Consider the following 17,419-nt stretch of genomic DNA (forward strand, 5'->3'; position numbering starts at 1 on the left):
CCATAAATTGGAAATTACCACGCTTAGAACCCAATGTTACTAAAGAGAGAATAATTTTGCTGCTTGATTAAGTTTTAAAATGACTTTTTTTCCCTTTTCAAATAGCATTCATAGTTTTAGTGCCCCAGAATAAGAGCTAGTTCTTTGCATATAGAGAAACAGCAAAACTGGGAAACCTCTCTGAATGGTTAGTAACATCAGTGCTTCCAGTAAATTAAGTATGCCCAGCTACAAAGTGAAGGCATAAAATAATGGGGGTTTTTTCTGAGAAGCATAGCAGAGACTATGGGAAACATTGTGGGGAAAAAAGTAATCAGCTAGCAACTTTTCACCCTTTCGTCAATATCTTGACAGTTTTGATACATTGAAGCAATAATCTGTAAAAAGTGTTGGAAGATGAGGTTTGTAAATAAAATGCCACTTCTTGGATTGGCTATTTCTGGATCAGTGCTTGTATTGCCCTGCCTGCCAAAAAGGCAGGCATGCAAGAAGTCCCAAGAACTGTCGAGCTATAGGCAAGTCAGACCAGGCCTGTATTTAGCCTAGAACATCTTGGATAGCAGCTAAAGGAAAATAATTTAGGAAATAGCTGTTGAGATGGGACAACTGCAGTACATCTATCTCCAGAGCATCAACCTGCCTTGGCTTTCAGTGTGTAAGCTTACATTTCACGAAGGGAAACCTCCTTCCAACCTCTTCCTGTTCTCAGGCAAGAGAGGATGGTGGTTGCTGTCCCACATTCTCCCCCAGGCTTATCTACTTCTCCCTTTTATGGGGGTTTAGCAATCCTAATCCTAGAGGGAGAAGTTTGAGAGGAAACAGGACAAGGGCAGACAAGACCAAACCCGAAGTACGTGTGCTGCTTTACCCCAACACACCCCTAACCAGCTTGAACAGCTCAGTGCTATTCCTAAGGGAAAAAAATTACAGGACTTAGGAATTCCTCCCCACTTTGTGAAGGGTGGGTGGGAGAGGAGTTTTCATGTTCACTGTTAACACCTTTTAGGGTAGTTTGGGTTTTTGTGTTATCTTGTAGCACTTTGCTATTTTTTGCTCTTTGAACTAGCTTTTCAGAACCTGCTTCTAAACTAGATCCAGAGCTATCAGGAACTTCAAGCTAGTGCCTTGAAAATACTGGATGTCTCTTAACTATTCTCTCTCTGCTTAGTTCTGCTTGCAGCCTGAGACATCACTTAGTCCTCAGATGCACACGGGAAAGCAAGAGACCCAGGATCTGTTCCTCCCTCTGCCCCAAAAGCAGCTTCATACCTGATCAATACAGGCATATTTCAGTACCAGGAGACAAGGACATTGTATTCCTCTAGAGGCATCAGTCATTCCTTGAGCAATTTGCTGTCAGCCACAGGCAGCAGAGGATGGAACGTTCTCCATCTGCTGTACCAACAGGCACAGTGTTCTGATCAAGCACTGCCTGTGCTGCTGTACTGGACTGGGGTGACCACTCCTACTTGGGGCAATCACCTACACTCACCTGAGAAAAGCTCCTGAAAACACAAGGCAGTGGGACAGACATGGCACGCTGGGAACAGACACTGGGGAGTTCCCGCAGGATCACAGGAAGAGGTCACATAGCACAGATGTTTTCCAGTTCAAGCAATCAAGAGACCACAAAAAGAAAGTAGGAGAAAGACAGGGCAAGCCCTGAAAAGGTTCACCTATCAGCAGCTTACACACCTCCCCTTCAAATTTCAGCATTCCAGAATCCATTTCAGCGAGGCTTTTCATTTCTCTCCATTCTGCCAACAGCTTTAGCAAAGATTTGGCTTGAGGGAGGCACATTCATACTGAAACCATGGCATTCTCTCTCATGCCAGGTAGGCCCTTATTTCCTGCCTCTGCGGAGTACAGGCTGCTCAGAGCATAGGAATTGGTACTACTCATGTGAAGACAGGGGGGCCAGGGCCCAGAAACTCCACAGATGACAGACCTGACTCCAGCAGGGGCCAGAAGACAGGGCATAAGTGTCACAGGCACCTAGAATTTTATCAGTCCCTGCCCTTAGGCACCCACCTTCTCATCAGAGGAGAGCTCAGTAAGGGAAAGGAGACAGAAGAAAGTAAAACACACCATTGAGGGGAAAGAAGGAAGAATCTGGGCAATTCAATTATGCTAGCAGTCTGCATATGGAAATTTGAGTATCTGATTAAGTATGGCAGTGGTCATGGGGACTTCACACATGATCAGAATTAATCCTTGTGCACCTTCCTAGAGAACATGAAGCAGCATTGTAACTAATTCATGTCAGATGGGATGCTAAAGTGTTCCCAAAACCAGAGATTTTGGTAAAAAGCCAACATCTAACAACAACAAAAAAATATTGCATAAGTTCAGCAGCAGCTATCAGTGCCTGGGAGGGCCCTTTCATCCATGAATGATTTTTTTGCTGCTCTCCTTAATACAGAAGGACATGAAACTCATCCAAAATAGTAACTGGTGGTGTTATCTAAAACCAGTTGAACTTACCATGCTAAAAAAAAAGCATCTGTTTTAAAAAATAAGATTTCTGACTGCACCTTTTATTATACCTTATAAAGGTATACAAAGCACATGACTACACACACCCAGGGATTGATTTTAGTGAGCTTTTCCCTTAATCTAAAATTCCTGAACAGGAGGAATCCTTCAAATCTCGCACCACCCCTCTTACTCATTCTGAACTACTCTTAGATATATAATTTGTTTGCAGGACAGTACTGCAGTCATGCAAAATGTGACTTTTCAGTTTCTTCTTTTAATTTACTATCTTTACCTTTTAAGCCACACTGCTCTTCTAATATGCTAAAAGCTGCCTTGGTAGGAAAACAGTGTCACCCAAAAGGGTTTCACTCACTTTTCAGGCAAACTTAAACCTTAGTCTGTGCTGAAAATGACAGCCAGAACAACCAAAATGACATCACCACAGGTACTTGTTTTTTCCTTCCTTTTAAACAGGCAACCAACTTATTTTCCCACTGAAACAGTTACACAAACAGTTACACTATCAAAACTGAAAGTTCCTCAAAATTTCCAAGTCAATGAAAGCCAGATTCTAGAGGGAGACAACATGGGTAAAAAAAGTATCAATACACATGATGTTTTAATACAAAATATTAGCTTTTTTTCTTTTTTTTTTACACAAGTCAGTTTTTTTAAAATATAGAACCTTAAAAAATGAACAAATTGCTATCCACACACTATAAACACTTGTTTGTGCTCAGTTTGATCAAGTTATCAGAACAATTTAAACACCAGTCCATAGTTTAAACACTGCCTTGAAGTTGGATGCAAACTATGCCGCACTGCGCGCTACCATTATTGTATGTACAGGGTGAAGCGCCTTCGGTCGGGTTTAGTACGGTAATAAAAAACTGTTCAGTTATCAGGTTCTTTGTGCAAGGATTTCACATTCTACTCATGCTCATGACAGGTCTGTATTACATTTCAGTGGCACTGGTCTGAGCAAGCACAGGTAATTCTGTGAATGTTCACCGGAAGAATGTCCGTTACATGTTCTGGAAGTACGAGTTCTTCAGCTGGATAAAAGAAAACTTGTTAGTTTAGGGGAAATAACTAGCCTGATTAGCCAGAATTTAACAATTTCTAAGCACTGAAAGGAATTTTGATTTCTCAAAGTTGAATAAAAGTAATGAACTATCACATTTTCATAAAGATTACCTATGTAGCAGGTACATCTCAAGAATATTTGTAATTGCCCGTTTTTGGAACGCATAGAAAGGAAAAAATTTCCCTCAAAGTTGGAGGTCTTAAAAGGTCTTGTTTTAGTAGTAAATCATCCACAAGTTGCAGGTTGTTAGCCAAGTAGATTTAGGATGATTTACTTGCATTACAGTAATTTACACAATTGAGCTTTAGGCATACAGTACAAAACTATGAACAAAAAGGTGAAGCAAACTTTTTTATTTATATTCAGGTAAAAACATTAACCTGATGAAGTAAATTATTGCAGATTTGAGAAATCAGCACATAAAACAGTTGGACAGAGCATTGCTTACAGGTGCTTTATCTGTGTCAAAAGACAAAGGCTGAACTGCTTGTTCCAAGCTAGCACTGGGGGGAAAGAAAAAAAAAAAAAAAAAAAGGAGAAAAACTACAAAATTAGCCAGGAACTTAGATTAGATCAAGAACAGGAAAACTGTTTACTCAAACAGGGAATGAAATGACTAATTTGTCTTTTAAAAAAACTTGTACATCAATTCGAAATGCTCTGGGCCTTACCACAATACACACTGGCCAGCCCAAGCTGTTGGACTTCAACTACATGAAAGAAATAATTCTTCCTTGCCTCCAGTACGAGGCTTTTGCTGCCTGAATCACTGTGTAAACAGCTCTGGAGCGCTCTGGTAACGACTGTTGCCATTATATCCTACCACTACAGTAAAACTATGCTATAAGAAAGGTTCTACCTAGTTACAAAGGCTGAATTATATTGACAATATATATTTGATTTCAGTAAAATTTAAATTATCTTAATCAGAGAAAGAGGCACGGAGCAGTTAAATGCCCATGCTAACCAAAACATAACAATTGTTGAATGTTGCACACAAAAAGAACCAAGTGAATTGCACATCAGACAATACATGAGGATGGGTAAAATTAGAGGCAGGTGAGGGTACACAGAACTAGTCTACTAAACTAGATTTGTCAAATACATGGTGTATTTTCATTTCTGTACTTATGTACAAAAGTTGTCTTTGGAAGAAAAACTTCAGACTTAGCTAGATGGATACACACAGCCCAGTATTAAACTGCACAGCGACATTTATTGTTCCAGCCTGGAAAAACATCCCTTTTTAAATTTCACACAGCAAAGCAAGTTAAAAACTTCACTCATCAAATAAATGATAATTTAAACAAGAACTTGCTAAAGAAACCTTGTCACAACAACTTTTAGGGCCTGATCACTTTTAAGTCCATAGGGGCTTTTAATGAATATCAACCAAGTGTCTTTGTTTATAATCTGCAAGCCGTTTTTCTACAACAAGAAGGCGTAACACGTTTCCTTGACTCAGGTGATATATTTAGAAAAGAATCATGAGTTTCTCTTTTGCTGTAACAGGCAGACATTGTATTTTTCATTGTGATCAGGAAAGATGGAATGACTGCTGCCCTTCTCTTGCAGCTATCAAGAGTTTTTCACGCATTATCTCAATAGTTGAATAGTCCGGCAATTTGAGATAGTTCACACAAGTCATTACTGAGGGTAAGAAATCATCGGGATTCTCTGTGGACTCAAATGTCTTCCGTACAATCGTCAAGGGAGGATTCAAACTTCGAAAACCTAGTAATGAGAAAAGACACTCAGAATAAGGCTGCTCCTCCTGAACACCCACAGCTGACTGCAGACATGCCCAGTGACAGACGTACGCATCGCACAACAGAATACAGCTGTAGAAAGCTGCACAACAAGCTAAAAATACCTAAAATCCTGCCTGCAGATTTGTCTTCCAAGGTGCATTTAAAATAAAGGAATAAGCTGGATTAATCTCCTTTTAACTGTGTTCTGTATGTGTAAAAATTCTATTCTAATCATAGTATTTTTATGTTTGTTGGCTTCACACGCATTTTCTAAAATTCTCAGGCATGATCTGTGACTCTAGGACATGATTGTTCTTATACCAGCTATCATTTCTATACTCCCAGCACTCAATTGTGTCTGCACCATGTCTCCAAAATATACTTAGAAAGAAAAAAATAATAATCAATTCTTCCCCTCAAATCCCAGAATGTAAATATTGGAACTGACGCATGAATTGTTTTCACCTGCAAAGAGCTCAGCTGAGAATACAGTGAAATGTGTATTCTACAACAGTCCCTAGCAAAGACAGCAAATTTCTCTGTTTACTGCACTCTCTTACCTAAATGCTGAAATTCAGAAGGGGGAGAAATTAAATAAGATTAATATCATCCTAAGTGTTGTCACCTTTCTAGAAAGGAGACTATTGTTTTCAGGTTACAATACATCATTTTGTTGCCATAACTTAATGCACCTCTAGCCAAAAAATACAGTATTAGGAGATTTCAGTTTTATTTAAATTTTGAACTCTTTTGCCCTCTGACATATTTTCTGGCAATAATTTAAACCTGGAGAGTCAACTGTAGGATGTATCATGAGATACGTCATAACACAAAGGTTATGAGAATTATACGTGAAGTCTGCCCAGCCACTTCTGAAATTAGAAATGGGAAACTAGTACAAATCTCTTAAATACGCAAGTTAAGGAATTCCTTCCTATACTGAAGTAATCATCTTATTCAGAAATACATCAATAATAACAGTGATTTCATGCTCAACAATATGCAATGACAGAAACCTACCTCCTACAGGCAGTCTGGGGCTGCCTGTCACAAACTGAAGAAACAGTCTTTGCTGCTCACTATCAAAACTACTGAGAATTTCGAAGAGATACTTCACTGCTCGACTGCGGAGGGAAAAGAACCAAGAGAATATTATTTTGTTTATAGGTAAAATAACTGCATCATATTCATATTCAGCACAGTAAGAACATTTTCATATAAATGTCATACAGTTCTTTTAGCTTGAATAACAATGTATATTAAGATTATTTCAAGAAAGCATTTTTTACTGCTTTGGTTTTTTGTTTAACAAGAACAACATGCTATTACCTGTCATGTGTATAACCGTGATCAGGCCTGCAACATTCCATTAAAGTCTTTGCATCCCAAGTGTCTGTCTTGCTCCCACACAAGAGCTGTTCCAACTGTAAAATTAAGTAACAAGGAGTAAATGTTCCCCTTTGCCTTTAAAAGCACCAGAAAGACAGAAGTAGCACAAGGGCTTGGCTAACACACTGTTAAAAGCGTGTTAAAAACATTAAAAAATGCTGTTAAAAAATTAAAACATTAAAGTTTGCTTTAATGTTTGTTCTTGAAGTCAAAGATCTGAGTTTATAAAGGTAAACAAACCCCTCAAAATACAGTCTTTAAACAGACTCCCTCAATGAAGAATAAAACATTCTCTTTTTTAGTCCAGAGAACCATAATTATGATTCAATTCAGTCCACTTAGTGTTGAGCATTTTACAAGGAAACTGATGTGGTGGTGAGAAAAAAGAAAAACCAACTATCCTTATTCTTTACCCCTTCATCTGAATTTCTTCTTACTGTCTGAAGTTTTGCTGAAGAGCTGACTACTTGTTTTATTGTTTTAATAGAAGACCCAGGTAGTGTCCACATCTATCTACAGCTATTCAGAGGTAGTGCAATACAAGGAATTAAGAGTACCCACACTCCATAGAGAAATGAAGTATAGTAGATAAATTAAAACACTACTCAGAAAAGCTGGATACACACAATTAAAGAAAATGGAGCTGTTCATAATATAAACTTTAAATAAGTGACTACTGAACAGAGAAATGTTTAAGAGTTAAGTGTGAAATTTCAGTGACACTCACTTTTACTGACCTGCATCAGAAATGCCATGCCATCTGAATATCACAAATGCCCTGCACCTAGGTTAAGACTGCCCATAAATGCAGATAAAGGTTATAAAAATAGCAGCAAAACAGTTCACCAACCTCCTCAGGATAGAAGTACTGAAGATGACTAAGGGGAAACACTGACTCAAATCCATCTCTGAAGGAGTCAAACTGTCTGGCAACACCTTCATTTAGTGCCCAGAATATAACCAACTGCAGGGAAAGAAAAAAAAAAGAATGTAATTTGAACAAAGGAAGCATGCAGTGATCACTACTGTACAAAAGAGTACAACTGCAGAAGCCAAGCTCCAGCAGCCCAGCCATATGCTCACTGGAGTTACCACAGGGTACACACTAATTCATGGAGCTGCTCCATAGCACTGCCTCATTCTGCCTTAATTCATAGTTTAGATTACCTGTAACATGAACATTTTGCAGAATTTAAACAACTTACTTTCCTGTTTTTAAAAAAAATCCAAACCGAACTCAAAATAGCTGGTTAAACTGAACTTACTTAACAGAACAATTTAAAGTAAATTTGAATATTTGTTATTTTTAGAAGCCTTACCTAGGGTGCTCTCTCTCTATACCACTTAAAATGCAGCACCTGAAGCAGAAATCCATAGGGCATCATTGGTAGTATTACCTTAATCTCCCCCATGGAAATAACATTAGAACAGGGACCCATATAAGTTTAAAAAAAGTAACTCTAGCCTGTTTGATATATTAAGTAGCTTAATATTGTAAGAATACATAGGAACAAAAAAAGTAACTTAATTTCAAATTAAGAATCATAATGCAAAAGACAGTAAGACACTAATCTAGGCTTTTTGAGGGTAATTCTTCTATTTTGGTTTTGTATCTGTAGTTACCTCCTCAACATTAAATTAACTTCCAAAGTGGACAGCACATACTGAAACTACAATCTGTTTGAGGGGAGAAAGGGCAAATGTCACAAATGAGACCGGAGTTCTTTTAAATAGATCTCATGCAGCCAGCATTTCTCCACTAAATTAAGGTATTTTACATGGCATATTGCAGGCCAAGTTCAGGTTCTTTTGTCAGTCAGTGCTACTGATGATAATACTTGCTTTGGATATCTTTAACACCAGCAGGAAACAAGGGATTGTTATAAAAGATGTGTTGTCAACACAGAACTACTAGTTTAAAATGTGTTAAAAGCTCTGGCCTGTGGTGCTGATTAAAGTCATCTATGGATGCATCTGAACAGGATTAAAAAGTTCATAGGTCTTGATGGAATCCTAAAGCAAGTATGTAACCTTTTTCCAACAACTGAAGAGTTACTGCTTCCAGAAAGCTCCCAAGATACAAAAGCTCATTAGGATCTGTTCCTAAGTTTTCCAATAGAAGAGTCAAGCATTGAACTTCACGTGAGCTACACTGCACTACTTTCACAAACCAGTTTTAATGCTGAAGAGGAAGGTAGTAAGCACCAGCAGCACACAAAACTCTTCTACAACACAGAATAGTCTACGGCTATTCTAACAGCAGAGTTGTTTACCTACAATTATGATTACTTTTTCTGATCAAGAGCACATGGCATAATTAAGCTGCACTGTATTCTTGTGGATTCAAAGAGAAGATCAAATTGCTAGACAAAGCTACACTACTGTAACTTTTTGTTCACAAATTTAGAACTAGCAAGGTGGCCTCTTTATAATACAGGGGGAAAGATGAAAAAAAAAAGACAAAAAAGATAGAGAATAAAGTCTTTCACTATACTGGTAACTGAAGCAGTTTTGCTTTCTGATAAAGGCAGCTCCTGTGGGAACTGTCCTTGGGGGGAAAACAAGGAGTTAGAGGGAAGAGTGACATGATGGCAGGAGAGGCATAAAAAGCAACAGTAGGCTATTCCAGCTTTATAAACAACTTTTCATGTTAATTCTCACACAAGATTTTAATGAAAATGACATGTTCAAGAGCATGGCAGCTGACCCACAGGGGTACAGGCCAGCTGATCAATTAAATATATTGTTTCTAAAATGCAATTCATCATACTTGTGATGGAGAGCACATTAATATTCCCTCTGAAATCTTTTCTATTTCCTTCACATCAAGTCTATAAAGCTAAAAAGAAAAAGACAGGAAAAACTGCACAGAGATCCTCTAAGAAAATAGTTCCGAAAGTTTTTAGAAGGAGGAGAGCAAGTTTTCTGGTGTCATCTTTTCCTTTGAAATGCCAGAAGCCTGCAGCAGAACAACTACAGGACAGCTGAACCATCTGTAAGCCTCTCTCAGTGTATCAGATATCTGATACAAGTTACTTAGGGAAGAAAAAAAAAAAGACTGCAAAGTATGGAAATCAGCCTGGAATGCTTGAATGCAACATTACTCAGTAAACAGAGACTGCAAATTCTGTTTCTAATAAACTGTAGAAGTTTGTATTGCTCCTCTGTTAGGTCTGCAAAGAGTTTTAAATCCAAATATATTTAATTCTGTAAGTGATTACTGACTAGCAGAATTTACTTTTAACAAATACATGAGAAGTGGCCAGGTAACAGTTTGGAACTATAAAGGGAATAGAAAATAGTCAATATTCACTTATAAGGATTACAGAATACCTTTGCAAGATTTCTCAGCTGATAGGCAGGAATTTACATGACCGTTATTGAATTGTTTCTACGAAAACATCAGATGTGTTTCTGATCAGTGCTTCAAAACTTAACAGTCCTCTCAGTGAAACTGGCAGTCATGAAATTTAGTAACTGGAATACAGCGATCCTCCCCCACATCCCACTCACAACTTCATGTGATAATACTGCATTCTTGCTGTCCCTATTCATCTCTTTTCCAGGCTGTTTTTAACCAATTACCTTTATCACTTCCTTAGACACAAACAGCTTCCTACCTTTGTTCAGCAATATCAACCTTCTGTTTTCCTATGTCACTTTTGACATAGGAATGAATCAATACACAGGTGTACTGTCAATTTATTCTGGCAATGTTTTGTTATCTTTTACTTATTTATTCTTTTTAGGTTTTGGGGTTCTTTGACACGTGTTTGGGGTTCTTTGGTTGACTGGTCTGGTTTTCGTTGGGTTTTTGTTGGATTGGTTTTGGCTTTTTGGACAAAAGAATATAATGCTTTCATTTTGACTCAACGTCTGATGTTTTCTTAAGTATGAGCCCAAAAAAATTACACTACTATTACAGCAGTTCAAAGGCCACTGGATAGCAGATGTTAGATCACTATTGCTAAATAATTTGCTAAATCACTATTCCTAAAAAATTCATTATCATAACCACTTATAATGAATCCACTTACAATACTTTTTCTCCGAAAAGCCAAACTTCTGATGACTTCATTATATATAAACCAGACTTTTTGTACTACACAGTTTTCAAGTCAGGTGCAATTAGATTCTAACAGTTTTACTGTAGTAATAAACTAGTACAGAAGAGAAGTCCTAATTAGAAAAATTATTGTTGTGCCTAGCTCATGAGAATGAAATATATATGGAAACAAACTACCTGGGAGCAAGAAAAAAGAGAGTTTTAGTCATAGATTTGCTTTTACATACTCTGAGATACTCCTCTAAATTGTGGATAGTGACCGGTGTATCTTTTCCCCCTTTTTTCAGCTCTATATTGGGAAACCCAGGAAGTGTGAAGTCCAGCCCTAGATCTTCCACTGAGCAGCCATTCATAGTCAGAGCCTCCAATGCATACTGTAGACTTTCTTTGGTCTAAAAAATTGGAAGTGAAAACCAATGAGAACAATTAATTCAAAGAAACTTACCCAAAAGTTACGACTCCTAAAACAGCTTTGACTTATCAAACATTTCTGCAAGAGTATGACCATTAAAACTGCTACAGCTCTCCTTGTTTTCCTTCTGGAGTTGTCATGCGTAACAGTAAACCAAGAGAAACCAGATAAACAAGCTTAATGGATAAACTGGAAAGATCACAGGAGAGCACCTTTTTCTAGCAGCTTTGTAATATGCCAAAAGACAGACTATCTAGAAAATACTACAGCAAGAAAAGGAAATGTGAAATATGCTACAGCTCTGAGGCTGTTTTTTCCTTAGAACAGTTAATGGCATTCATATTTGGCATGCATACTGACATCTTCCAGCTTTCATCCACCAGGTTTCAGGTTTTTCAAATTCCTGGGAAGTTAAATGCCATGAACAAGGAGAGAGAGTGACAATGAGGTAAAGAGGAACAAAGACCCACAAGCTTGCACTACTTTCCCCAAACAAAGCAGATGTATTAGGAGTATAAAGGAGGTTATTACTTCCTGCTATCTATTAACACTGGATGCAGAAAAAGCATGTATGCCAAACACCTTTTATCACTAATGCCACAGTGAACTGTGGTATTTTCAGCTAAGAGTAGATATCCTTGAAAAACTAATGTATGTCTGAAAGAACCTGTATGCTCATACATGATGACAGTTCACCTCAGTTCTGCATACAACTCGTCAGTGAAAAAAGAAACAAAAACCAACTCTACATAAAAGGCATTTCTATGAAAATCTGACATTTTGAATAAACCAACTAGTAAAAAAGCCAAACTTTTGACTGTTCAAGAAGCAAGGATAGATTTTTTTCCTCTGATACTTATGTTGGTTAGTCTTTTTTAAGTGAATCAAAAGAGAAGTTGGGCAAACATCTGGCAGTTTTAGACATTTCTAGACTGTGTTTCATCACACAGAAGAATCCCACAGTGAGTTTCTCGTGCTAGACTTTACAAAAAGACAGTTTTGTAATTATTAGCCACTGATCTAATAACATTAAAACTACTTTGTGTGAGAACAAAGTAATTATCACTATCACAATCAGTTTCAAGCTCCACAATACGTTCTGAATTACTGCTATTTCATAAAATCCAAACATGCAAAGATGTACTCTTCCATTCTTAGGGTCACTTTCCCACCTGAGTTTTATCCTGTTCAAGTCTTTTCTTTTGTCTTACAATGTCTTCAAGGTGATATATTGATTTGGCTACAACTGGATCAATACTGAACAAGTCATGCGATGTCAAGGAAGTTTCTTGTCGTAGCATCCACTTATAAAAAGGAAGTCCAAGAGGAAGGTCAACCTGGAAACGAAAGCACTGAACTGTTTAGTATTGAACTGTCTTCCAAGAGTCTATCTTTTACTACTTCACCTCTTGACCAGATCTACAATACTACGTCATAGTTCTGAAACACACGAAAACACCATGTCCTAGTGTTTTTGCCTCAGAAATTTACAGTCAAGAAAACCCAAGTGACTGCCTAGTGCATATATATTAAAGCAATCAGCAACTGGAGTTACAATGAGCCCAAAACATTCTTGAAAGAATTTCAATCTTCTTGAAAGAAGATTGGAAAGAGATTGCAACACATAGCAGATAATGGCTTTTCCTTTCTACTCAATGGTCTCAAAAGCCACTGTAAAGATTTTCAACGTGTATTGCCCTTTTCTCCCACAAAAGTTCAGCTGCATGCTCCCTGCCCTGCCTCAGACTGCCCTTACTTCTAGAGCTGAAAGTAATACCATTTAACTCTTAGTGCTTTTATCCCTCAACAGTCAGAACTAGCATTTTTACGTGACTCCTTCAGAACAGATTTTCTATTTTGTTCTCACCAGTCTGAAGTCCATGATTGCCTTGGCCATTAGTTTTCCCAGAAAGCGGAACTTCATTTTAACTTTTGCAATGTGAGCTGGCTTGGCTGTTCTACCAAAAGGAAGTGCAAAAAGGCCTTGAAGGTTATGAATGTACTTTGTACCTTCCTGGCTTCCTGTTGAGGAAAATAGAAAGAAAAGAGTTCAGTATTTACTCTGCTAGTTTCTTTCAAGATGCAAGTGGCATTCAGATAACCTTAACCTAAGTTTCTTATTAAAAAAAACAAAAAAAACCCCAACCAAACAGACACAAAAACCAATACAAAACTCACAAAAATCCACACACTATCATCAGGCACATTATCTGACCACAAACTGAGGTGCTCTTTACATAACTGAAGTCAACTTAGAATCAATCCAATATTAATCAATATTTATAGATTAGGTAGTAGAGCAATTACCTTTTGGATTGGCTAAAGTCACTTCTTCTCCCCTCCAAAGGCCTAAGTCTGCTCTCTGTAGTTCCTGAGATACAAGTGCATAGAACTCTAGTGTAGGGCCTAGGCCTGTGCCAACCTTCAGGGGATGAGGGGGTGAAGAGTGAGGGGAGAGAAGGGGAAATGAGATAAGTCCATTAGGTCAGTTTGAATATAAAATCTTTACTTAGTCTGAGAAATATTATACATTATTTGCTATAAAAAAGACTGCATGGCAAAAAGCACCTAGGGAACCTAACCACAGGAACATTTACAACATGACAGAGGCAGCCCGGAAAGACTACATAATAGAGGAAGTAACAGTGGAGTAAAAGTATTAACTACCAAATGATCGTATTATAGAGGTAACACACACAGCTGTTTGCATAAGAGTTAGGAAAAAAAATGAGTTCTGCTGATTTAGATCAGAAAGAGCTTCTCCTAGCAACTAAAAATTACAACCAAGCTGATATGGGATAATTAAAGGATGAAATTCTTCAGCACCAGCAATGTGAAAGACAAACTGTCTGACCAAGGCATTTTAGGAAAGCTGCAGTTATTTTGTATTAATCTTCAGTAAAAAGGGGTTAAATTAGACTGTGTTGATATTACTTACTTCATTCTCATACTGGATTTCCAACATGGCTCTTGAACTGCCGAGATCCTGCATCACAGATTCTGCCTGTTTCAACAGCTCATCTCTGTTCACAGTGCGCTACACATTAGAGAAGTTTTATGTAGTGAAATTATGGCTTTAAGTTCCAGCTCCCAAGGCAGTTACAACAGATAAAAATCAGTTATGCACATTTTTCCACCCCTTGCCAATAGTTCTACAGTTCAGTTCAACAATTTGTATGCTTATGCTTTGATTTAGTAATTCTTGCTTCTATATGAAAACTGTTTAGAATGTATGTGTTCAATATAAAATGAAAAATCAATGCCCTACATTTACATCAGTAAAACTAACAGGTGCTATTCTTGCCAAGAATATGCCAATAGGACTATGATATAGCAAAGTATTGTCATGTGATATTGTGTACCTCAAACTATACATAGAGAAGAAAACAGAGCAAAGATGCTGAAACCAAAACAAAAACCCCAATATTACAAGGATTCCTACATGTGGGCAAATACATTCTTTTAGAACTTGATTCTTGTATCTCCAGCTGTTTTTCCCCACAGGTATTCAAGATCATATAGCATATACAGCAGATCTTATTTTAAGATAATGTATCTCCAGATTCAAGGCAGACATTGAAGACTCCCTCAAATTTAACACAGTCACAGCTTAGTTTTATTATGTTGTGACAGGTGATTCACCTTCCCCAAATAGTATTTTTGGACTATTTTATTTATTAAGGGTCTTAATCCCGTTACCTGAATTCTTATGAGAATCAAGCAAGAGGTCTACAAGCCAGTATGTGGAAATATGACTAATGCTGCCTAAAACTCCATGCTCACTGTTGGAGTTTAGTTTCAGGAATTATGTCAGGGTGCCCCTCCTGCCCTCATGCGGCCAGCACAGAGAAGACACTGCACCTTCTGCTGGGGGACTGCAGGAACAAAACCCACCTCCCCTTCCTCACCATATCACCAAAACATCAAGGTTGAGAAATAAGCCTTGCTCACAATTAAAGACAAGACAAAAAATTAAACAGATCCTTCATTCCATTTTGAACAAGACATACTTACTTTTTTCCTGTCCAGCCGTGGTGCCACTCTGCTATCCTGAGAATCCGACTGATTGATTTCTGGATTAGTATCCAGTAGCCTTTGCATGGCTCGATCACGGTCAAAGGCCGTTACATAAAACAGCATTTGACGGGTATCAAATGGAAAGAAAAATGGGCTGTGAAGAGCATTGGATTAGTCAGCTGTGTTCCAAACAGCATTTAGTTTAAAACACAATAGAAATATAATATGTCTGAAACTAGTGCTTTATTACACTCTGTGGTGAAAGCAGCCTCCAAAGGAAGCCCTCCAGAATGCACTTTAGTTTTAGTTACAATACTTAGGAGCACATGTTTTGAGAAATGCAGTACATGAAAGAGACAAAAAAAATCCAGAAACTTTTGACCCTTCTTGAAAAGTAACTCCAAATACTTGAATGCCTTAGCTGTGCAAAGTTTACATCAGAAAATAAAATTCCTTGTTCACTACTGTTCTACAATTAATAAATCCAACAGACAAAAGATTTAAGCTCTAGTTCCCATATTTGGCAGCAGAAAGACATGAGAACCTGCCTAGAGCAGCACCACTATTCTACGTTCCACCATTTGCAAAAACTACTTCAAATTGTCTGTGAAAGACTAAGAGAACAACTTCTTGTTTTAATCACTTCCACTATTCTCAAAGTCACGTGCATGTTAACAGTGTGGTACTCTACTGGCATTAAGGGAAAAGGCAGTTTTGTTGAATAAAGAACACTACAGATGTTTAAGAACATACATTCGTGCTCATCGTCTTATCTGGAATGTTTATGAAGCAAGTTAGAGATCTTATTTTTAACACGAGAGGCCAAAGAATTTCTCCGACTATGTATTTCCAGAGTCATCACCAATATTGCTGCAATTAACATACTTGAAAAACCCAAGAATGTCAACTCTGATTTCTTGTTTTTTCAAATGCAAGAGCTTTATGGCTTGTACTCTGTATCAAGATACTATAAAGTACTATGTATACAACTTCATAAAAACTGTTTAGGTTCTTTTATCAGTATCATTTATAAACATATCTTCCTTTGTATCATACTGAATGTGCCAAGACAAATACAGTGAGGTAGTAAGAATGCTATTAAGCAGTTTAACTGGAGAAAAAACATCACCCAAATAATCAAAATTTCAGTGGAAAACCTTCAGATTTGTTCAGCAACTTCTGTAAGAAGTGGTCCAAACTCTGCATAGCCTACCCCTCAATGTGATTTCAGCTATGCAATGTAGGTGTAAACATCCATCCAAGTGTCACTATGTAACTCAGCAAGACTACTGTCACTACACTTTGCACTCAAGAGTCCTGTAAGGACCACGCACTGTGCTGCCCAGCCAAGATCCCTACTGAACTGGAATTAGAGACACTACACAGCAAATCACTCATACCATGTTTTTCCAAGTTCTGTCAGCCAAGTTGGGATGTTTCCTGTCATAATTACCAAAGGATCCTGAAGCTGCCTGTTTGCTTTTGCTGTCAGTTTACTGTTGATGAACTCCGAGGTTGGAATTATCTCCTTGCAGACTGCATTCTGTGTTAAGTAAAAGCAATGTATTTCTAGTTAGAGAAATTCTGGAAGAAACAGCAAGTCTTTGTTAAAAATGATTTTTAATGCTTCTAATTTGCTTATCATGGAAAGTAAAAAAAAAACCCTTCATTGCTGTTTTGTTCATCCAGAGTCCCTGACACGAAAGAAGGACTGAGCAGATGTTTACTACTAATTTCCTTTCCAGGAATAAGGTTGGTCTTTGAACTTAAGGAACGACAAAGCACAGATACTGTGTTCAACACAGTAAAAAGAAAATATGACTGACCGTAAGAATTTACAGCCTTCATCTTCTCAGAAGTTAGAGAAGTATGTAGGGGAAGATGGCAGTATTTGCATTATTCTACCTTCTTGAGGGGCAGTGGACAAGGGGAAAAGGTTATTTAAAATGTTACAGATAGTTCTGCCCTGAACCAAGTATCAAAGTGATTTATAAACTGTTCTACTCACATCATACAAGTAATACCAGTATCGACTGATGGCATGTAAAACTCTCAAAAGAAGAATAACATCTAATGAGGGGTCTTCAAATGTTATATTTTCAGGTGGAGTAGATATGAGGTAAATTTCCAGAGGATTTAACACCGAAGGGCATACACCATCTAGCAGGAAAAAACAATATGTTAGCAAAACAATTCAATTAGAAGTTTTCCCAAGATTT

At 37.7% G+C, this 17,419-nt stretch overlaps 1 protein-coding gene across 10 annotated transcripts in view; it reads right to left on the reverse strand.

The window, feature by feature from the left end:
• Window positions 1–3,903: 3,903 nt before the first annotated feature.
• The window catches only part of TRIP12 (thyroid hormone receptor interactor 12), a 79,968-nt gene continuing 66,452 nt past the window's right edge, over window positions 3,904–17,419 (reverse strand). For 9 of the 10 annotated variants that reach the window (XM_014256142.2, XM_014256144.2, XM_014256140.2 and 6 more), the window contains 12 exons: window positions 17,209–17,360; window positions 16,601–16,743; window positions 15,198–15,354; window positions 14,122–14,220; window positions 13,491–13,605; window positions 13,051–13,205; window positions 12,356–12,520; window positions 10,999–11,163; window positions 7,556–7,669; window positions 6,646–6,740; window positions 6,337–6,440; window positions 3,904–5,299 (listed from right to left, as the gene is read on the reverse strand). In XM_014256142.2, coding sequence (XP_014111617.1) covers window positions 5,103–5,299; window positions 6,337–6,440; window positions 6,646–6,740; window positions 7,556–7,669; window positions 10,999–11,163; window positions 12,356–12,520; window positions 13,051–13,205; window positions 13,491–13,605; window positions 14,122–14,220; window positions 15,198–15,354; window positions 16,601–16,743; window positions 17,209–17,360 — 1,661 coding nt within the window. In that variant the 3' untranslated portion in view covers window positions 3,904–5,102. The remainder of the gene's footprint in view (window positions 5,300–6,336; window positions 6,441–6,645; window positions 6,741–7,555; window positions 7,670–10,998; window positions 11,164–12,355; window positions 12,521–13,050; window positions 13,206–13,490; window positions 13,606–14,121; window positions 14,221–15,197; window positions 15,355–16,600; window positions 16,744–17,208; window positions 17,361–17,419) is intronic. The other variant, XM_088061272.1, reaches the window with a different exon arrangement.

The sequence above is a fragment of the Pseudopodoces humilis genome, chromosome 11 (assembly GCF_049639895.1).
Source record: "Pseudopodoces humilis isolate 2021_Gansu_Grassland_sample_001 chromosome 11, ASM4963989v1, whole genome shotgun sequence".
NCBI lineage: Eukaryota > Metazoa > Chordata > Aves > Passeriformes > Paridae > Pseudopodoces > Pseudopodoces humilis.